We start from the raw sequence: 24,807 nt of genomic DNA, 5'->3' as shown, positions 1-24,807 counted from the left end.
GAACATTTAACTCTTTTCTTAAGAACCGTTCACCCAATTGTTTAGTTGTCAAAGAATGAATTGTATATTTTTGATCAAGCATTCCAATGAACGTATGGTTTTTGCTGGAGAACAATGGACAAATTAGGAAAAACGTGTATTTTCCTAAATAATTATAATTTTTTGAGCTTAAATTAGAAATAACTCGAAAACCAATGCCTTTAGAATGTTTACTACCAAGAGCTTTTTAATTCAAAATGATTCTCTGCATCTTTTAAAATCATCAGAATACAAATATTTTGAAAAATGTTTAAATTAGAATTTTTATAAAAAAATTAATCTACCATAAAAAAAAACATTTTTCATTTCTCCATCCTGGACTTTTTTTTAAAAGTTGCGTATTAACGTCAAGCTTCTTTAAAGAGAAATTAGAAAAAAAATTCAACTCTTTTTTTTTAAATTGAAATTTAATGTTTATTTTTTTTTTGATCAAAAAAAATTTTTTGTACAGTGTATATTTTTTTATGGTGCATTTTTAATTCCCTACAACTCATTCTCAGACAGTTTTTCTATACAACAAACGGTTTCTGGGCTACAATGCTTCGAATAAAATCTATGCCAGAAGGCATACGCCCTTTTAGAATGTAACTCATGGGTGTAAAAAATCTCTCCACCTGTGAAAAATGCTCATTCGTTGTTTTGCTTTCGTCTCGATTAGACGCAAATTGTTTATCTCCGTTTGAGTTCGCAAAATAACAATACACGAGTTATCGTACGGGTGTTTTTTTGTCGATTAGTTCTCGTGCTGCGCAATAACAATAGACTGTTATATATCGGCAGAAACATCTGCACACTGGTAGGGGCAGGCTACCCCGCCAGTGATTCGATACGCAGCTGATATATCAGCAAGAATAATTCTCCCGCACCGCTGTTACCCCGCTAGCAGCACGGACCATCATACGATCGAGCGAGTGGAAGTCAACTACAAGTGGCATCTACAAGGTCGCGTGTAGGACACGGCCACTGTGTCTCAACACGAAGCTGGATCGTCATTGTTTGTTCTGCGGAGACGCTCGATTAATCCTACTATCAGCCGTGAGGTCGTGACTTAGACGTTCGGTGAAGTATTACCTTTAGAATTTTTACTATTATTATCAATATTATTACTATGTTATAATATTATTATTAATATTATTATTGATATTATTATTGTTATTATTAATACTATTACTATAATTATTATTATTATTATTATTATTACTATTGTTATTAGTATTAGTATTACTGTCTTTTTTTTTATTTGATCCATTGTAGATTGAAAAATTGTTTTTAAAATTTAACATCAACTACTTGAACCCCCCCCCATATTCGAATATTTATCGTTTGTGTGCGGTAGAGCGTAACGCTCCCGCAAAATGGACGACATGCAGGTGCAACTTTTCCTGGAGGTGGAAACAAACGGGGAAGAAATTGAAATTTCTCCCATCAGCACACCCCTACCTTCCCCTGTGCCCTCCCCTTTGCCAAGTCCTGTACCAAGAGTACCGGAAGTACGGGTAAAAGCTTACCCAGATGCCGCTGGCGGTCCCTACGTTGTTTTTTTCCGGCCCATAAAGAAGCCATTGAATATTATCCAAATTGGCAAAGACCTGGCAAAACATTTTTCGGCCGTAACCGAGATTACGAAGGTGAGGCCGAACAAACTGCGAGTTGTCGTGAGTAGCTTGAAGCAAGCAAACGAAATTGCTGGCTACGAGCTCTTCACGAGAGAGTATCGCGTGTACATCCCTGCCAAGGATGTAGAAATCGACGGTGTGGTTACCGAGGGGAATCTCACTGTCGATGACATTTTGCGTCATGGAGTTGGCTGCTTTAAAAACCCCTTGATGCAAAGTGTAAAGATACTGGATTGCAAGCAATTGCATTCAGTATCCATCGAAGAAGGGAAGAAGAAATTCCTCCCTTCGGATTCCTTCCGAGTAACATTCGCCGGATCCGCGCTGCCGAACTACGTCCGCTTGGACAGGGTTCGTCTACCTGTACGCCTGTTCGTACCGCGGGTCATGCATTGCCAAAACTGTAAGCAGTTAGGTCACACAGCCACCTACTGCTGCAACAAGGCACGCTGTAGCAAGTGCGGAGGCAATCATGCTGAGAACGCTTGCAGTGGGGATACTGAAAAGTGTCTTTATTGCGAGGGAACTCGGCATGACCTTCCGGCATGTCCCGCGTACAAACAGCGCGAGGAAAAAATTAAGCGTTCCCTTAAGGAACGATCAAAGCGCTCTTTTGCAGAAATGCTTAAGAGGGCTGAGCCACCCTCGACAGGAAACATCTTTTCCTTTTTGCCAACCGATGAGGGTACATCTGACGATCCCGTCGAAGGGTGTTCCTATGCCTTGCCAGAGGGATCTAGGAAGAGGAGAATGCTCAACTCTCCTAATCTTTCTCGTAAAGGTCGTAAGATAACCCCTAGCGGAATGACCAATAAGACAACACAAAAAGGAAGCGGTGAAGAAAAACCGAAGCAAGTACCCCCCGGTTTTAATTTCAAATCAAACCAGGAGTACCCACCGCTTCCTGGGGCACCAAAAACCCCTCGGGCACCCATTTCTCGATCAGAAGACATAAAAGAAACAGGGTTCATAAAATTCTCTGATATTGTGGACTGGATATTTAAAACATTCAACATACCAGATCCCCTTCAAAACATTCTTCTTGCCCTTCTCCCAACAGTGAAAACCTTTTTGAAGCAACTCACAGCAACTTGGCCCCTCATTTCAGCTATCGTATCTTTCGATGACTAATTCGTTGAAAGAGGTTAGGAATTTTGTCACTGTGTTACAGTGGAACTGCAGAAGTATCATCCCCAAATTTGATTTATTTTCACATTTGATAAACACATACAATTGTGATGCGTTCGCGCTTTGTGAAACTTTTCTCAATTCAAATGACCAACTTAATTTCCACGATTTTAACATCATTCGTCGAGATCGAGACTCACACGGTGGAGGGGTACTTTTAGGGATCAAAAAGTGCTATTCTTTTTTCAGAATTGACCTCCCCTCGATCTCGAATATTGAAGTTGTTGCCATTCAAACGAATATGAATGGAAAAGACCTTTGCCTTGTTTCGTTATATATTCCCCCATCCGCGCGGATTGAACAGAAGCAACTCCTTGATATAGCAGAATTGCTTCCCGCACCTTTTTTGATTTTGGGAGATTTTAACTCTCACTGTTCGCTATGGGGGTCGCTGTACGACGACAACCGATCTTCTTTAATCTGTAACTTGATCGACGACTTCAATATGACAGTTTTGAATACTGGGGAAGCGACACGCGTACCTAATCCTCCGGCACGTGAAAGCGTGCTTGACCTATCCCTCTGCTCGACATCACTAGCGTTAGATTGCCAGTGGAAAGTAATCAACGATCCCCACGGTAGTGATCATCTTCCAATCGTTATATCAATTGCTAATGGTTCAACTCCCCCGAACCCAATCAATATTTCCTACGACCTTACACGTAATATTGATTGGAAGCGTTATGAGTCTATTATAGCGGAATCTATCGAGACTCACGAGGAACTTCCTCCGGAGGAAGAATACGCGTTCTTAGCTGGCTTGATAATCGACGCCGCGACTCAAGCTCAGACGAAACCGATACCCGGGGTAACGATTAGACAACGCCCTCCCAACAAATGGTGGGACAAAGAGTGCTCTGAGCTGTACGCGCGAAGGTCCGCGGCGTATAAGGACTACCGGGAGTACGGCACTGTCAACCTACTACGAAAGTACGAGGCACTGGGCAGGCAGATGAAGAGCTTAGTAAAGGCGAAAAAACGCGGGTACTGGCGGCGGTTCGTAAACGCGTTGTCGAGGGAAACAGCGATGAGCACTCTTTGGGATACCGCCAGGCGCATGCGGAACCGTGACGTTTCGAATGAGAGTGAGGAGTATTCAGATCGCTGGATACTCGATTTTGCCAAAAAGGTCTGTCCGGACTCTGTACCGGAACAGAAAACCTTTCGCGACGCGTTTATAGTAACTACGGAAGAGCCTCCATTTTCGATGTTGGAATTTTCAATGGCTCTCCTGTCGTGCAACAATAAGGCTCCAGGGTTAGATAGAATAAAATTCAACCTGTTGAAGAATCTACCCGACTCTGCAAAAAGACGCTTGTTGGACTTGTTCAACAAGTTTCTTGAGCTAAATATTGTTCCGCATGACTGGAGGGAGGTAAAAGTCATTGCTATTCGGAAACCCGGGAAACCTGCCTCTGATCACAATTCATATAGGCCGATTGCAATGCTCTCTTGCCTCCGGAAATTAATGGAGAAAATGATCCTCTTACGGTTAGACAAATGGGTCGAAACAAACGGTTTACTTTCAGATACTCAATTTGGCTTTCGCCGGGGCAAAGGGACGAACGATTGCCTAGCGTTGCTTTCTACTGAAATTCAACTCGCATTTGCTCGAAAAGAGCAAATGGCTTCTGCGTTCTTGGATATTAAGGGGGCTTTTGACTCTGTCTCTGTAGAAGTTTTAAGCGCGAAACTTCATTCGCAGGGACTTTCACTAAATTTGAATAACTTTTTGCTCAATCTGTTGTCAGAAAAGCATATGTATTTCTCACATGGCGATTCGACAACTTCCCGAATTAGTTACATGGGCCTTCCCCAGGGCTCATGTTTAAGTCCTCTCTTATATAATTTTTACGTCAATGACATCGATGAATGTCTTGCAAATTCATGCACGCTAAGGCAACTTGCAGACGATAGCGTTGTATCCATTACTGGTAGCGAGGCTAGCGATCTGCAAGGACCATTGCAAGATACCTTAGACAATTTGTCTGAATGGGCTCTTAAGCTGGGTATCGAATTCTCTCCGGAGAAAACTGAGTTGGTCGTTTTTTCTAGGAAGCATAACCCAGCTCAGCTGCAGCTCCTACTAACGGGTAAAACGATCTCTCAGGTTTTAGTCGCTAAATATCTCGGGGTCTGGTTCGACTCTAAATGCACCTGGGCTTGTCATATTAGGTATCTGACACGAAAATGCCAACAGAGGATTAATTTTCTTCGTACGATTACCGGAACCTGGTGGGGAGCCCACCCAGGAGACCTTCTAAGGTTATACCAAACAACGATATTGTCAGTCCTTGAGTACGGCTGTTTCTGCTTCCGCTCCGCCGCGAACACGCACATTATAAAATTAGAGAGAATACAATATCGTTGTTTGCGTATTGCCTTGGGTTGCATGCAGTCGACCCACACGATGAGTCTTGAAGTGTTAGCGGGTATTCTTCCGTTGAAACATCGTTTTTGGAATCTCTCTTACCGGTTGCTAATTCGATGCACAGTTAGGAACCCATTAGTAATTGAAAATTTCGAGAGGTTGGTCGACCTTCAATTTCAATCCAGATTTATGACTTTATATTTTGACTATATGGCTCAAGATATTAATCCTTCTTCATACGATTCCTCCAATGTCGCACTTTTAGATACTTCTAATAATGCTATATTTTTCGACACCACCATGAAACAAGACATTTCTGGTATCCCGGATCAATTGCGACCCCAAGAGATCCCTAAGATTTTTTCGAATAAGTTCAAACATGTTAGTTATGATAAAAGGTTTTACACTGACGGATCTAATCTAGATGAGTCCACTGGCTTCGGTGTTTTCCACGAAAATTTTACCGCCTCCTACAAACTCGATGCTCCTGCTTCCGTGTACGTCGCAGAACTTGCTGCTATTCAGTACTCTCTTGGAATCATCGAAACCCTACCCACAGACCACTACTTCATCTTCACAGACAGTCTCAGTGCCATTGAGGCTCTGCGATCGATGAAGCCTGTGAAGCACACCCCGTATTTCCTGGGGAAAATACGGTGGTTTTTAAGTGCTTTAACAGATAAAAATTACCGGGTTACCTTAGCGTGGGTCCCTTCTCATTGCTCGATTCCGGGTAACGAAAAGGCTGACTCTTTAGCTAAGGTGGGTGCTATTGATGGCGATATTTATGAAAGACCAATTGCTTATGATGAATTTTATAGCATTTTGCGTCAGAGAACACTCAACAGTTGGCAATCATCATGGAACTCAGATGAACTGGGACGGTGGCTACATTCCATTTTTCCTAAGGTATCGACGAAAGCATGGTTCAAGGGGTTGGATGTAGGTCGGGACTTCATTCGCGTGATGTCTAGACTTATGTCCAATCACTACACGTTAAACACGCATCTCTTTCGTATAGGGCTTGTAGACAGTAATCACTGCGTTTGTGGCGATGGCTACCATGACATCGAGCATGTTGTTTGGTCGTGTACCGAATACTGTGGTGTTAGGTCCGAGCTTATAGATTCCCTTCGGGCCCGAGGAAAACAACCGAACGTACCCGTTAGAGACATTCTGGGAAGCGGTGATCTCCAGTACATGACACAGTTATACTGCTTTCTGAAAAACGCTGACATTAAAATTTAAAATTTTCTTTGTCTATTTGTCAGATTAAGGATACAAATATGCTATGCTGAAGACACGGAAACGAAGAGCCCGCAACTATGCTTACACAAATATTTTGAACCCACAACAAACAAGAATACAATTGCTCTACCAGTTGAAAAACAAAGTTCCAAAATAGTTTTAAGTCAAAATTGTATCTCCCCTCCTCTCACCTTAAATCCCCACTAGCTCGTAGTCGGCCGCGAGAATAAAGAAAAGGCCTCCCTCTTTTCCCTGCTAACGTAGAATTAAAACGAATTGTACTTGGCTCAGTAAAACAGAAAATGTATCGTGCCGTGTCAAATAAACTAATTTAAAACTGTGAAAAATGCTCAGTTTGCTAAGCCAAACACGTGTGCAAAGTTTCATTCAAATCAAAAATGGTCGATTAAATTTTCGCGTATTTCCAGGCGATTTGAAATGACTCTGCACTATAGCTTTTAAACCATTTCTGTGACTTAAAGTGCCCCTAGCAAAGATATTTTTTTTAGAGACTTAAATGAATTTTCCCGTAATTAAATGTACAAGCGACGAACCCGGTGAGCACTTACTTTGCGGCGTTTTGACGCACTTTTGCATACACCAAGAACGGCTCCAAAATTCACAAGAATTGTTAAAAAACTATAACCTTTTTAGGGCAACTATTTTGAGCTTAAGGACAACATTTTTTTTTTCATTTTTGTAGACCAGTGTTATAGGAGATGAAAATACACTTTTTCTGTTTAAATTGTGTGTTTTTTTCTAGTAAAAGGCGTTATAGAACGTTGAAAAATCGTCGAGAATCACCATGAAATTTTGTGTTGAAAAAATAGGTTTTAAGAGGTATTCTATAGAGAAAATTTACGAAAGTTCATGCAAAAAGGTAGAAAGAAGTATGATGTTTTCGGTAAAGTTGTTTTTTTTTTAATTTTTTCATAAATTTGCCGAACAAAATGGATTTTTACTTGCAAAAATTAGAAAAGTAAAATTCTTTTCTCACTTTTATGTGAATTAATTACAAAATTGCAGCTTTTATAAAATGGGAAATAGTTCATGGAAGAACTTTGCTGAAGACACTACAGTTCTAAAATCATTTTTCTTTGATCAAAACAATTTCGATCACGTTATCGCAGCTTAGGAAACAGTGTGCGTCGCGGTGCAGGTGATAGAATGAGGGAATTTGAAAAACAGGACGGAGTGGGTTGCACATTGTTTGTAGGTGTCATCGTTGCATATCGTTGAAAGCATAGAAAAACATTGCCATGAAGATAAGAAGAAGAAGAAGAAGTAGCCTTATCGTAGAAGTAGCTGTGCCAGTGACGACCAAAATCCGTTCAGTGGTAACAAATTCATAGGCATGTAAAAACTTTCATTCTGCCGTTTCACACCATTCTCGATTTTTTTAATTGCCTACTAAAGTAAGTCGTAATTCAAATAATAATTTAATTTCGAACTTAAGTTAAATAAAAAAAGTTTGAAACTATCTAGAAAACTTCTGTAAGGTGTCGTACACAAATTACGTAACGCATGAAGGCGGAAGAGGGGGATTGAGTCTGCGTTACTTATTGTTACATAGGGGGGAGGAGTAGTAGGGACAGTTACGTAACTACGATGTTGGCACGAAATTGAAAATTTTTATTTATTTATTTTTTTACGCCCTTTAAAAAAGTTGATCATAAGTTTGATTTATTTTTGGTAGAATTTCGAAACTCATCGTATCAGACAATCTTCAAGCAACTTGAAATAGATTTTTGTTCACCGCCCCTGAGCAGTACCATGGTCGCCTACGTGGGAGCTCCGATCGTTATTGACCATTGTATAAAAAAATAAGTGAATGCTAGTGTACAGTTAGTCGCCTCCCACAAGCACCGCGTTTCGCAATGAAACAGCAGAATTTCATTGTGAAACTTCACTTGTTCGGTCAGTCTCAATTATTCTGTCTGCGTAATTTCGGATCAGATCAGAAACGTGGAAATGGAAATCGGTCCCGCAGTCAATTGTGAAAACAGTTTAAATTAATCGCTAAATCTTCATACATGCTGAAGTTCTCATACTGTTCTCGGCCACACTTTTAGCTTCGAAGTTGTTCCGCAATCAAGCATTTCGAATTCAATTGTCCTCCGCTGGGCGGAGGATTAGTCAGCGCTTCTCGATTTTTACTTTTATTCTTAGATCAACCCAACAAGTCGCCGCCCGGCGACTTGTTGGGTTGATGATCGCTAGCACACATCACCGCTTGACCACCCGTACGGTTAACTGAATTCGGTGCCTTCGGCGAATTTTTCATACGCACACACAGTTACGGCCGGCTGATCTTGCGTTCACCGAACGGACCAATAGTGAGAGCAAAATTAATGAAAGGAAATGAATCGAATTGCGTAACACTGCTGAGCACGACGGTACCCGAGAAGGCCTCCTTCCCGCTGCCGTTGCAAAGCAAAGCAAAAGACACCGTCTCCGTTCACCGTCGGCAGTTGCGGATATTTTGCGCTGTTTGTATTTTTTTTTTTTTTTTTGAAAACGATGCTTGTGGATGAGTCGGATGCAGTCGACCATTTGCATTGTTGTGATGTCATTTGTATTTAAATTATCTTGCTTACCCCCAGCCGAGAGTGTGAGTGGTAGACACTCTCGGCTGGGGGTAAGCTCTGCCTGCCCTCATGGCATGGTTCGGTTCGGTTCGGTGACGGAGGATTTCGCAGATTTGGTGTTGAAATGTGGGTTTTTTGGCTAGCAGAGGAATTCAAATTAGCGGAGACTTCATCGCAACCGAAGCCGGTGGGAGGGAGTTGTTGTTTTGCATAATTTACTGTGCAGCAGATCGAGTTGTCTGTCAAATGATTCATCTGAAAATGCGGAATGTTTAACACCTTTCGGTCACGGACTTTCTGATTAGTTTTGGGCTAGACTTTGCATAATCTGCTTTGTTGGGTGTTTTTGAAGGGCATTTGATAGTGGGTACATGTTGGTAAGTGTGGCAAGGTTTTGATTATTCACCGACAAACTTGTCGTACAACTTTCAGTAAATCAAACACACGTTTTGGATGTTACGAGATTACTTGAACTTGTTTTCTCACGAGATGAATATTTTCATATACATTGTGTAATTTTACAATTTATCAGTTAGAGTAAATCGATTTCATTATGTGTTTTTATTTATTACTATTCTACTCCAATCAAAATTTGTTGATAATAACTCAATCATATATAATATTCAAATTTACGAATCACTTATTGACAATGTCTTTTCTCTTTCAGATTCCTCAATGAAACCAACATGGAATTACGGTCGATAGCTTTAGTATTTTTTCATTTAACGGTGAGTTTGATCATTTTTCTTATTTATAATGCACAATATAGGTTAGAGGATATTAGACTCCAAAGATTATCAAATTCAAAGAGAATATACCTCCAATTAGCCTTTCAAAAACATAAATTATTCCATTCAGATTTGTGTTTTCCATTTTGTTTTTAACTGGATAGTTCAAGTAAATTGTACGTTTTCAAAAAACTACACTACACAACCAGCAGCTATCATTTACAGAAACAGTGCTTACAAAGGGAAGCAACAAATATGTTTAATAGATTTACACTTTATTATTGCAGGTTACTTGTTATATAGATTCGATCAATTATTTATCAATTACCTGTGATTATATCGTATTACTCTATTTTGCTATGATACCGGTTCAACTAAACTGACTGCGAAGCCCCTCCTAATTGAACAGCCTCGTATCCGGAACACACCCACTCGTGATGTTGAAAAAAAAAAACAGCAAATGGCCTTCTGCAACGATCATGCCTTGGCCCGGCATGCAGATTAGAAACGTTTAAAACGCACAGATAGCGAATGGTGAAAGGAGTTGTTACACCACCGCAATTTATGTCGTTTTTTTTACTATTTTCACTCGTTCCATTGCAACCTAAACTTGCTATGAACTCCGTCTCCCGAGTGTTGCGTTTAGATAAGTACGAAAAGCTTTTTATTTTCTTAAGCGTCCTACGGGCAAGTTGAAACGAACAAAACTGACCCAAATCAGCCGCGCATACACACTTCTCAACCGCGGTCACTAAAACTGGTTTGTAAGTACTTTGCTATACGTACAAGAGCTGCGATTGTGTTGCCGCGGCACGATTCTCGACCATCGTGCCATGTTAAAGCCCTGCTTTATGGCTGCAAAGAACAGTGCTTGCTAAGGTTGCATGCTGCTGTGAAATGGGTACAACCCAAAGGCCATTTGCTTGTCAGTACCTACACACGGCAGAGCAGGGATTTCCAACCCGGAAAAGTTATGCGGCATCAAACAACACCGATGTTAGTGATAACATAGGTTAGTTTATTGTTTATTAACAATGATTTTCCATGCCAAATAACTATACTGGTAAACACAGGTTTTGCCCTAAAGCTCAAACTGGAGTAAAATGAGAGATTATAGCTTTTTAACCATTTCCCTCCCCCCCATATGTAACAATAACTAATGGCCCCTCCCCCCATATGTAACAATAAGTTATGGAAACTAAACTCCCCTCACCTCCCCCTTCATACGTTACGTAATTTGTAATTTGCAGAAGTTTAGTATCCATTTCATCCGTTGTCTCCCAGATGGTCTCGAGATACGATGCTGGGCCAACAAGCCAGTCGTCGTAGGTTCGAGTGTCGGCTCGGGAGAGACTGTTAGTGTCAGTAGGATCGTAGCGCTAGCTCCGCAATTACCCTGTACACTAAACAGTCGGCTGCGAAGTCTGTGTATAAATAAACAGAAGTTCAAGTTCCAAATCGGAATGTAGCACCAAGGCTTAGTATCCATTTCATAACCAATTGCTGCAGCTGAGCAGAAGACTCATCGATCGCAGCGTTCCACAGCAGGTTGACTACCCGGCACGGTAGTATTGCATAGCATTTCTGAACATGTCTAGATATGTTGGTAATATTGTTCGGATCTGTCTATAATTTCAAATAGATTCGTTTAGTTTGCTTTTTGCTGAGAAAGGAAAATAATACCTAATTTACTAAATTAAATGTTTGTCTTGGAAGTAAAGGTTTTTCTGATTCCAATATGAAGTGGACACTAGGGTTACAATCCCGCCTACTATTCATTTTGATGTAATACAAAAATACCATAGTCCAATGTTATGCGGTCGTGTCTTAGATCCCACGCTCCTGCTTTTTTTTTACTGTCATTTTTTATTTCACTGAAACATTGAACAAATATTACTATGGGTTAATGATGTCATTTTGTGCTATTGTTAGTTTTCGTTTTTAATTTCGACTAATTTGTGAGAAAGGTTCATGCGAAAAAGAGTATTGTTGATTATAACTTTTTTTAGAGCCAGAACGATTTGTTTAATCGGTAACGCTGTTTCTGAAAAAGAAATAGCACTTTTTAATCCCTAAAAGTACTCCTCCACTATGTGATTCACGGTCTCGACGGATTATGTTAAAATCGTGGAATTTGAGACGATTATTTGAATTTAGAAAAATTTCGCGAAGCGCAAAAGCATCACAATTATTTGTGTTTATTAAATGAGAAAACAGATTGAATCATCCCCAAGATGCTTCTGCAATTCCACTGTAATATAGTGATTAAATTCCTTACCTCTTTCGACGTATTAGTCAACGAAAGATATGATAGCTGAAATGAGGGACCAAGTTGTTTCAAAAATGTTTTTACTGTTGGGAGAAGGGCAAAAGGGGTTTTCGTGCCCCAGGAAGCGGTGAGTATTCCTGGTTTTATATCAAATTTTGTAAACCAGAAGGTGCCTGTTTCGGATTTTCTACATCGCTTCCTTTTTGAGTTGGTATATTTGGCATCCCGCTTGGGGTTATCCTACGACCTTTGCAAGAAAGATTAGGCGAGTTCATTATTCTCCTCTTTCTAGATCCTTCAGGCAAGGTATAAGGACACCCTTCGACAGAATCATATACCTGGCTCAGTTCTCTTTAGAACTTCTGCGAAAGAACACTATGATCGCTCCTTAAAGGAACGCTACATTTTCTCCTCGTGCTGTTTGTACGCGGGACAGGTCATACCGAGAGCCCCCACAATAAAAACACTTTTCAGCTTACTCGTTGCCAGTGGTTTCAGCGTGATTACTTTCGCACTTACTGCAACGTGCCTCGTTGCAGCAGTAGGTGGCCGTATGACCCAACTGCTTGCAGTTCTGGCAGACAAACCCTGTCCAGAAGGATGTAGTTCGGTAATGCAGAACCGGCAAAGGTCACCCGAAAGAAATCTGCAGGAAAGAGTTTTGATTCCTCCCTTTTTCGATGGATACTGAAGGCAATTGCTTGCAATCCAGAATTTTTACATTTTGCATCAAGGGGTTCATAAAACAGCCAACCCCATTCCGCAAAATGTCATCGACTGTGAGATTCCCATCGGTAAACACACTTTTGACTTCCACATGCTTGGCAGGGATGTACACGCGATATTCTCTCGTGAAGAGGTCGTAACCAGCAATCGTTTGCTGGATAACTCGCAGCTCATTCGGTCTCACCTTCGTAATCTCAGAAGAAGCTAGCGATCTTCGCAAATGTTTCAGAAAATAATTTAGTCTTCCAAAAAACACTTCGCACTGTTAAACAGTTTCTTCCAAAAAAAATTATATTAAATAATTTTTAAAAAGCTCATTTATTAAAATCTATTTTTTCAATGAAAACTACAAAAGGTTAACTAAACATTGATGGTTATCATAGTTTAGAAATAACACAAAATACTTAAAATTTTCAATAAAACTTTTGTTTATCCAACAGCCAACATGAATTGTTGGATATATGTGATGTCTTTAGTAAATTTGTAGATAGTACTTATATTTAAAAAAAATCTCCATGAAAAAAAAGATCAAAAAATAATTGTAGATTGAGTGTCCTAAAAAACTTACTTTTGAAAGATCTGTTTTTTTTTTTGTCGACAAAAACGACACATTGTAAGCTGTTATCGTTAGCTTTTACAGTTATCGTCCGAGAGGTGAATGAAGTCATAGCAAAGTAATCTTTCCATGAAGATGCTCTGCATTATAAAGAACCATTATGCAAGAAATTAACGCTGTAAGACATCATTTACCCCCGAAAGGTAATAGGTTAAACCTGACGAAAATGAAGCCAATATCCTATTTGTGCAGTGTTTCAGCCATATCAGAAACGGCAATGTATATGGTTGCCCTTTTTTTCAAATTGTTTAGTATCCTTCCATATAATGTGATGCGCTCTTTTGCAATTTTTCTCATGATGTTCAATTTAAATGAAAAAATCCTATCGTCATCAAGTGCATTTTTGAAATCAATTTTTGAAACTTTGAATAATTGATCTTATCCCATTTTAATTTGGTGTCAACACTTTAGGTAGAAGTTTAATTATATTGACAAATTGACAATTCATCTTCAACTAGACTAACCAAATTCAAATTAGAATTATGAAAATTTTCGAACTGCTGAGCAAGTCTTTGAGCCTTTTTTCATTGGTTATATCATATCAACACCATCTTTCATTGCTAAAATCGGTTCTGAAGATTTCTTATGAATTTTCCTGAATGGTGTTTTTCACTAATTTTCTACTTCAGTTCTAAAATTTTGAAATTTCACATAACCCCTTTTTGTCAATTTTAATGTATAATTGTTGAACAGGGACACGAAAACATTGATATTGACACTTTAATACATTTTTCGCCGATTTTCATCCTTCATTACTGGACCAATTGAGAACTAGAAACCTTTGGGACAGAATAATTCCTGGTGTCAATAATTGCAAATGTCAAATATTCCTATCAGAATTGATGGTTACTTAATTTTAAAAATCTAACTTTCAACTTTAAAACCGATTTCTATCACAAAAAGTCATAGGTAAGCAATCAACATCATTTCATTACTTTGATTGTTTCAATAAATTTTCTCTCAAGATAACGATGATCATGATGTTCAATCCGGCAATTTATTCTAATTGCAACTCTTTCAGTTGGAACCGTGAATTTCATCTAATCTATGAACCACATAGTTGGGATCATTTTTCAATTTGATATTTGGCTTAAAAAAGTCTTAGTACATATTAGTTGCAATGTGGACTTTATTTTTTTTAAAATAAAAAATTCGTTTTCAAACGCTTTCAATGAGTGAGCGTTTCAGTATAAAATTTGTACTAAATTTTTCAAATTCATCGTCGAATTGTTAAACAATATTGTAGGTATGACATGATGTGCTGTTTGTTTGATTTGTTGAAGTTTGCGTAAAGGGCTATCAAACAGAAGCAGATAGATGAATTAAAAATCAAACCGAACACCATCTGGAAGAATTGTTGTAGGCCAACCATTAATTGACGGAGTCCACCACATAATACATAGCAATATTCTGCTGAGAAGCATTCGCTCTCCCACTTTCGAAATTGAAAAGTGCATTCCATTCCAAAACCTGGTGCTTGCCCGGGATGGAGCACTACCTTCGCAAATCTTCAAGTGTATTTCGAGACTTAAAACGATTGCGGCTTAACTCCAATAACGTTCTGCCTTGCTTGTTTTCGTTTGCGAAGAATAACTTCGCCAGTGGAGAAAAAGATCTGTTACCTGGCTATTGTTGCAATACCGCAATCGAAATTGCAAACAGCTATATTGAGTGAAAGAAAATAACGAAAATTGGGCAGCAGAGCATAGCTGATAGCACAATAGAAAAACGATACCTTCGGCTCATTGAGATCTTTTCTTTTTTTTTTCAACGATCTTTCCCGTGGCCAAATTCGCCTAATCACAATGTACCCGTAAAAACCTTTTATAGCTGAGAAATTGGTTCGCTTTCTTCAAAGTGAATGCCCCAGTCTTCGCACGACATAGACAACCGACGGTGTTACCGATGCAAAAACAGGGTCCCCGAAAGTGGGTCAAGTTTTACTCAAGAGATTACAACCGCAATAAAAATCGCCGCCGCCGCCGTTGTGGCGCACTTCCATGAACGCGACCGCAGTCGATGTTGAATTGCTTTTATCTCGTGTAAGTATCATGTCGGTCCAGTTTTCAGCCTGTCCGATTTTCGCATGAAGTTGACGCACAATTGGTGGGCTGCTTTCCCCGATTCTAGCGGATGAACCACACTAAAGCGGTCTTTGCCCCAGGCCCTAGAGCAATAAGGTCACGGTAATAATAAACAGTTAAATATCTTACCCTCATCAAATCTAAATGAAAAATTGAACAGAACATACAAAAAAACATGTGTTTACTGCCTGGTAACTAATTAACGGAGTTTGATTTCTCCGCTCCAAGCCGTGCAGAAAGCTTTGCGGGGAAGTGGGTCCGACCGATTTTTTATGCTCTTGTTCGAATTTTTCGCTCTTCTGAATAGCTTGAGTTCGGGCTGATGCACACGCGGAGAAAGATTGATCGCGAGGGCGAGAATTTCGCACGTCTTACATATACATAAAAATATGCTTTCCGTTGCTCTTTTGGGGCAGTTGGAGAGATGATCAAGAAGTAGAAGTGAAAGCTTAGCCACCGCACCGGGAGGTTAGTTGTTGTTGTTTATTTTAGTTCGACTCGTGATTCGTGGTGCGATTGTTGTTCAGTAGCAAAAAAAACGAGGTCATGCTCAGACAGAAGCGTGCGCTTCGAAGAAGTTCATGCTCGCTACAATAGGGTACATCATCGTAGTACAACAACAGCTGGCAATAATGACAGGGTGGATGTGTGGCGAATGAGGAAGCGCTTGTGATGTGTACGCGCGCGTGTGCCGAATGTGGAATGCCGGTAGTGTTCAGCCTTGGCTGGTATAGGCCTGAAAGTGAGATCGGTGGAAGTGCGAGGAGGGTTTTATTTTTTCGTTAGATTTTCACTTTCTTTGATCGAGTTTTTCGTCGTTAGAGGACGGTATGTACGATGAGGGTATGACTGATCAACGTTTGATGAATTTGGTTGATTTGGGTGTTTTGAAAACTACCATTTATTTATTTTCTATTTATGAACTTTGTATGCTTCAATCACACGAAATGATGTACTTGTGTGGCTTCGTCAGGTTTTTATGAATGAAATTTTTTTCAGGTTCAGGATTCTGTACTGTTATTTTTACAAATTATGTTAAAGGCGAAAAATTTAAATGTGGGTAACCCGGCTTTTCGCATATCACGAAAAAACAAAAAACCAATTGCTACATGTATGGGACCTAAAAAATAGAAAACAAAAAGCACATAAGATATACAAAAAAGACAACAATAGCGAAAATACTCAAAATTACCAAGAAATTTGCTGTCAACTTGAAGCAGCCATAAAAATTGCACATGAAGAACATAATCGTAAAATCGAACATCAAATCAAGTCTTGCCTTAAGAACTTCTTCAATTACGTAAAAACCAAACTTAAAAGTAACAACTTTCCATCACGAATGTATCTTGACAGTAATGTAGGGCATACTTGTAATGAAATATGTAGTCTTTTTGCCACTTTTTTTCAAGAAATATACACCACATTTGATGAAACAGACCGCGAGTATATCTCGTATTTTCCTGAATATACGAATTCATTATCTGTCAATCAAATATCTGAATTCGAAATTCAGAACTCACTTAAAAGGTCCTGGACCAGACAGAATAGCACCAATTTTTCTCAAAAACTTGGCAGAAGAACTATCTACACCTTTACTGCCGGTACCCGGATAACTGTCCCATAATGAAAAACAACATGTTGAGAAAACGGCAGTTCAATATTATCCGTGAATTTTCGGATTCTCAACAATTACATCCAGAACAAATGACCATAACAGTTTCATGGCACCACAAGTTTATCGTTGAGAACAATAAACCATAGCTGGAATTGGTTTTACGTTATATAACCTGCAAAATGGGACAGAATATGCGGGTACATTTCAAAAGTACTTGCATTTTTTGTCCCATCACATATAAATTCAACCAGCAACCGGAAGTATGATTGGCAACGTAAATTGTACTATAGAAAAACAACATTAGTCTAGTTAATTAAATGACATACTTCTATATGCCTAAAGTAATCCGTTATACACTAATCTGGAGCAACATTATATGTTTGCAGTTTGTACCACCATGCAGTGGGACTGTACTGCCGTGAGCTGGCGTTTTGACGTAAGCGCCAGAAACACAAAATCGCTCCAGAAGCATCGCAGCACTCCTATCTCATCGTCATTTCTATATAAAATGGCGCTAACGTCAATTTTTGTCTTTGATATTTCTCAGCTATTTTTCAATATTTTTAAAAACGGCAACCAGCATTTTGAAGTGGGCTATTAATACTATAGTATTAAGTAAAAAATCGAAATTTGCAAATTTGGCGTTTACGTCAAAATCCCAGCCCACGACAGTGTAATGCGGGTACTTTCAATATGGGACAAAAACAACTTGGTATTTTTTCCATGTTTTTCCATACAAAAGTATCAATTTAAATTTTTTTCCAGAAATCATGACAACAATTAAGTCGATTCCCGATGATAACTCAAAAGTGACCAAAATCAGTATGGGACAGTTATGCGGGTACCGGCAGTTTACTACACCTCTTTAATATGTCTTTGAAGAATAGAATTTTTTCAGAACTCTGGAAAACCTCATATTTAGTGCCAATTTTCAAATCTGGCGCTAAATATGACATTGTGTGGTTTAATCCACAATTGAAGAACCTAAAAAATAGAAAACAAAAAACACATAAAATATACAAAAAAGACAACAATAGCGAAAATCTTCAAAATTACCAAGAAATTTGCTGTCAACTTGACGCAGCCATTAAAATTGCACATGAAGAACATAATCGTAAAATCGAACATCAAATCAAGTCTTGCCCTAAGAACTTCTTCAATTACGTAAAAACCAAACTAAAAAGTAACAACTTTCCATCACGAATGCATCTTGACAGTAATGAGGACAAACTAGTAATGAAATCTGTAGTCTTTTTGCCACTTTTTTTTAAGAAATATACACCACATATGAAGAAACAGATCGCGACCGCGAATACTTCTCGTATTTTCCCGAATTTTCGAATTCATTATCTGTCAATAAAATATCTGAATTCGAAATTCAGAACGCACTTAAAAACTTAGACGCTACGAAAGGTCCTGGACCTGACAGAATAGCTCCAATTTTTCTCAAAAACTTGGCAGAAGAACTATCTACACCATTACAACACCTCTTTAATATGTCCCTGCGAAATGGAATTTTCCCAGAAGTCTGGAAAACTTCATATTTAGTGCCAATTTTCAAATCTGGCGCTAAATCTGACATTCGTAATTATCGTGGAATTGCCATTATTGCATGCATTCCAAAATTATTTGAATCAATAATTAATGAAAAAATCTTTCAGCAAGTAAAACACCAAATTACAACTCAACAGCACGGCTTTTAGAAAGGTCGATCAACTACCACAAATCATTTGGAATTCATAACTTTCGCTTTGACAGTAATGGACAACGGCAACCACGTAGAAGCTCATTATACGGACTTTAGCAAGGCATTTGACAGAATTGACATACCTTTATTGCTCTTCAAGCTCGAAAAATACGGAACTGAAACAAAATTTTTGGAATGGCTGCAGTCATACTTATCAAATCGAACACAAATAGTCCGCTTTCAAAATTCATTTTCAAACCCAATAGAAGTAACTTCTGGGGTTCCTCAAGGTTCTCACCTGGGCCCTCTTCTTTTATACTATACGTGAATGACATTTCCTTTCTTCTTAAGTCAATACATGTGCTTGTATATGCTGACGACATGAAGCTCTTTATAGAAATAATCAATGCAGAAGACTTCGAAATATTCCAGAATGAAATCAATGTATTCTACACTTGGTGCCACAAAAGTCTATTGCAACCCAACATTAAAAATTGTAATTCAATAGCCTTCTGCAGAAAAACAGTAATACCACCAACAGACATTTTCTTAGGAAACCAACCAGTAGAAAAATAAAGGCGTAGTCTTAGACTCCAAACTTACATTCATAGAACATTATAACACAATAATCAACAAAGCAAATAGTATGCTGGGCCTAATAAAACGCTTCGGCCATAATTTTCAAGACCCATATACAATTAAACTATTGTATATTTTGTATATTACATACGTCCGACCAGTTCTGGAATACTGTAGCATTGCATGAATATAAGAAAGCATTGTATTATTATAACTGTAGTTTACATTTGCCTGACGAAATAAATAAATAAATAAATAAATAAAATGGACCATCCATTAAAAAAAATTAAATTTCACCCCTCCCCCTTGTCACAAACTGTCACATCTTCCTTGACCCCTGGCCTTTGTTACGTCACATATCTTATACAAACCCCCGCCCCCCCCCCCCCCCCCCCGCCACCTTTTTGGTATTAATTGAATGAAAATTGAAAAATTTGTTGAAAATGCATTTTTTCTAAATAAGAACGATTATACTGGAAGAAAACCCGACACTAAAAAGAAAAAAAATTCATAGAAGATAGCTAGAAAAGGCGTTTAATTTTTAGTATAAGGAATCCTTATGCTGATGCTGTTGATGGAGTCGCATATCGACAACTGTTACTGTGGTACGTTACCGGAAGGGTCACGTCTAATTTCCCCAAGTCCCTGGTCGTTCCTCTGGGGACTAGCGGGGTGGGCTCTCACGACCTCTTTTGCCAAGGCTAGCTCGATCTCGAGGGAGAAACTCTCCTTCTCGAGGGCGGCTTTCTGACACCGATCAGGGATGCAGACGGCTCTATCGAAAACTCTCTCTAAATTAGGTTAAATTTTTTTTCACTAACTTACAATTTGGGTGGGTGTGTGTGCGTAGGGGGGGCCGGCCGGCTGCTGAAACCGCCTCGGATGATGACTCGGGATGCTTGTTCTGACGGGTGATCTACTTCGGGTGACTCGGGGGACTGGATGGGCTGAATCTATCGGGTAAACGGTGGGTGAAGTTCACTCGTTTGCTCTCGCCGCACAGCTACTGTGTTGCTTGGTGGTACTCTCGGGGGTGGAACGGCTGCTGCTTTCGGGGTAGGCTACGGTGGCTGTCGTTCACGGGATATGCTGTTTTCGGGAAGGTAACGGTAGATGTTACTCGTGCACTACCATGTGGTTCCTTCGTCCTTCGATGATGCTGCCCACGTGTGGGTGGTTGCTGGTCCCCGTGGGAATTCCGGACAGTTAACGTGAGTCTGCCGTTCTATATCTGGCACCGCGTGCTCTCCGCTTCTTTCGAGCCAATACTGAATGGGTCTAGGTGAGGGGAGGGAAATGGCTGGGCTCAGAATTCTTTCGCAAGGCTCGATCTGGCAGTTTTCTAATTTGAAGCAAGATTTACCTGACTGCCGCTGGTAAGCGCAAGATGCGCTGAACTTTTTTCTTATTTTTTTACTAATGCACAGGTTATATTCACAGGTTTTATTAATTTTAACTTTACTATACTCGTCCGCTTGCTGGATTAGAATGGAGTGCTCGAGCCTTCTCTCCTTTTAGTCGCTCCAGCCCTCCTCTCAAGCCAACTTCCCTTATTTCTCTTTACATTTTGTCCTCCCGTATTCTTTATCCCCTTTTTCCGGCAGATCTATACGGTGTAAGTGTTTTGTGTGAATCCTGATTCTAAGTGTTATGTTGGTACAATTTTCAATTTGACCGTTAGCCGCCAATCATCCTCTTAATCCTATTGTAATTTGTTCTCCTAACTCTGATAACTTATTCATTTCTAAATTATTATGTATATCTTTAATTCTATATTCATTGTGTAAATCGTTTACTCCGGTGTAAGGGGGGGAATTCTTTTAATAATTCACCTTCCCCTGAACTATAGCACGTATCTCATGGTGATTCATCACGATCTCTAGTATGCCGTAATCTCTCTGCTTCGGCTCTGCACGCTCTTAGCAATGTTAACAGGGCAAAGTATTTGAACTGTAACACAACATAGAAAACCGAGGCAGTAACTGCAACATCAATCATTGCTGCTTTTTGAAAGACCATCCATATTTAGTTCCTCTTCTTCACTCAATTCGCAACCCAAATCTTCTCCACATGTTACAATAGCCAAGCATTCTTTTTTACGTTTTGTAACAATTTTTATAAAATTGAGAGACTAAAACAATTAATGAAGTTGCGCTGTCATTCATAAACAAACATGCACGGTAAAACAGAATAAACGAACATAATGCTTCTTTAAAAAATTGTCATTTATTTTATCTTAAGCAAATCTTAAGGAAAAAAGGGATCGTAGAACTATGAATGAATGATGCGAATATCATAAATAGTACTGAGTTGAACTCTGTGGTTAGGTATGTGACTTTTTTATATTTATTTTTTTAGTTGAAATGTGATGTCACACTCAAGCTAACCCCCCCTTCCCTCCACCATATGTCACAAAATGTCACAATAAAAGAAACCCCCTCCCCCCCTAAACGCGTGACATCATTAATGGATGGTCCCTATTCCCCAACACTGCCGGCATTTACTCCTATGCACTTCAAAGCGATCAATAACGTGATCGTTCGACGCCAATTATAAAGATCAAAGTGGGAAGCAAAACTTGTTCGCATTCCGGTTGTGTAGATAATCGGAGTCATTCACAAGGTCAGATATGTTTGGTAGTAAAATGCAAGCAGTGCTTCCTGACTTAAAAAATTGAACGAGTTTTTTTTATCATTCTGTGGTGAGAAGTCCGTTGTTGAAAAAAAAGCAATCGCTAAAACAACACAAATATGCAAATCGAATTGCTTACGCTGTGATAGACAGCAAATTTATTTCAGTGCGCTACTAAGCAATGAAGGGATTAAGTATTCCCAGTCTCCCTCACTGCTTTTATAAAACGCAGCGTCAATTTGAATTCTAATTTTTGGCTAGCCACAACCACAAGAAAAAAACGTGTTTCAAACGGAAGATCGATTTATTCTCTAACTGTTCTTAGTCATAAAGTTGAATTTTCCCGTGATACCATATGACATCACCAGCGAAAACATGGGTTAATTATCTTCGTCATCAACCACAAGGGACTATTCGTACCATTCCACCTCCAGAGGAGTTAATTGAAGCCTCGAGACCAATCAAGTTGACAAAAAACACCTAACGGTCCTAAAGACAACGAATTTGCTATGGAAGCAGCTATAATAATCGCAAAGCCTGCAATTTACCTTCATGAGAGTCTACTCAAAACGTTGCATTCGTAGATATTAATGTTCCTGGAAGTCGTTCATAAAGAATAGTTTACGTGCCATGTTATTTCCATTTACTTGCTATCTTATGATACGATTTATTCTTCATTCAGCAAAAGAGGAGATGACAATTTTCTTCAACCAACTAATCAATGCGCAGATAGGAAGACTATAGTTTGATAATTATTGAAGCAAATAGGTCCAAATTGCCATCATAACGAATTGTTATGTATGCCTCAATGATGCACTTCAAGCAATAGAAGGATGTTTTGTTATATCATAACATTTCAAAAATATTAAAAAGTAACGTGAAAAGTGTCACAAAGCGATATCTGTGTGCACAAACTTGAAGGCGTACAAATCATCAAATTCCTTTTGTAAGAAACTTACTGAAAATCCAAAACATTTTATTTGAATATAAATATAAATATAAATATAAATATAAATATAAATAGAAAAATAAATATAAATATAAATATAAATATAAATATAAATATAAATATAAATATAAATATAAATATAAATATAAATATAAATATAAATATAAATATAAATATAAATATAAATATAAATAAAAATATAAATATAAATATAAATATAAATATAAATATAAATATAAATATAAATATAAATATAAATATAAATATAAACATAAATATAAATATAAATATAAATATAAATATAAATATAAATATAAATATAAATATAAATATAAATATAAATATAAATATAAATATAAATATAAATATAAATATAAATATAAATATAAATATAAATATAAATATAAATATAAATATAAATATAAATATAAATATAAATATAAATATAAATATAAATATAAATATAAATATAAATATAAATATAAATATAAATATAAATATAAATATAAATATAAATATAAATATAAATATAAATATAAATATAAATATAAATATAAATATAAATATAAATATAAATATAAATATAAATATAAATATAAATATAAATATAAATATAAATATAAATATAAATATAAATATAAATATAAATATAAATATAAATATAAATATAAATATAAATATAAATATAAATATAAATATAAATATAAATATAAATATAAATATAAATATAAATATAAATATAAATATAAATATAAATATTAATATAAATATAAATATAAATATAAATATAAATATAAATATAAATATAAATATAAATATAAATATAAATATAAATATAAATATAAATATAAATATAAATATAAATATAAATATAAATATAAATATAAATATAAATATAAATATAAATATAAATATAAATATAAATATAAATATAAATATAAATATGAATATAAATATAAATATAAATATAAATATAAATATAAATATAAATATAAATATAAATATAAATATAAATATAAATATAAATATAAATATATATATAAATATATATATAAATATAAATATTAATATAAATATAAATATAAATATAAATATAAATATAAATATAAATATAAATATAAATATAAATATAAATATAAATATAAATATAAATATAAATATAAATATAAATATAAATATAAATATAAATATAAATATAAATATAAATATAAATATAAATATAAATATAAATATAAATATAAATATAAATATAAATATAAATATAAATATAAATATAAATATAAATATAAATATAAATATAAATATAAATATAAATATAAATATAAATATAAATATAAATATAAATATAAATATAAATATAAATATAAATATAAATATAAATATAAATATAAATATAAATATAAATATAAATATAAATATAAATATAAATATAAATATAAATATAAATATAAATATAAATATAAATATAAATATAAATATAAATATAAATATAAATATAAATATAAATATAAATATAAATATAAATATAAATATAAATATAAATATAAATATAAATATAAATATAAATATAAATATAAATATAAATATAAATATAAATATAAATATAAATATAAATATAAATATAAATATAAATATAAATATAAATATAAATATAAATATAAATATAAATATAAATATAAATATAAATATAAATATAAATATAAATATAAATATAAATATAAATATAAATATAAATATAAATATAAATATAAATATAAATATAAATATAAATATAAATATAAATATAAATATAAATATAAATATAAATATAAATATAAATATAAATATAAATATAAATATAAATATAAATATAAATATAAATATAAATATAAAT

At 36.3% G+C, this 24,807-nt stretch overlaps 1 protein-coding gene across 2 annotated transcripts in view; it reads left to right on the top strand.

Annotated features, from left to right (window-relative positions):
- LOC129722640 (uncharacterized) overlaps nucleotides 1–24,807 on the top strand; it is a 132,772-nt gene that overhangs the window by 41,811 nt on the left and 66,154 nt on the right. For both annotated transcript variants that reach the window (XM_055676247.1, XM_055676248.1), the window contains exon 3: nucleotides 9,718–9,778. In XM_055676247.1, coding sequence (XP_055532222.1) covers nucleotides 9,737–9,778 — 42 coding nt within the window. In that variant the 5' untranslated portion in view covers nucleotides 9,718–9,736. The remainder of the gene's footprint in view (nucleotides 1–9,717; nucleotides 9,779–24,807) is intronic.

The sequence above is a fragment of the Wyeomyia smithii genome, chromosome 2 (genome assembly GCF_029784165.1).
Source record: "Wyeomyia smithii strain HCP4-BCI-WySm-NY-G18 chromosome 2, ASM2978416v1, whole genome shotgun sequence".
In the NCBI taxonomy this organism is placed as follows: domain Eukaryota; kingdom Metazoa; phylum Arthropoda; class Insecta; order Diptera; family Culicidae; genus Wyeomyia; species Wyeomyia smithii.
This window is presented reverse-complemented; position numbering and strand designations above follow the sequence as displayed.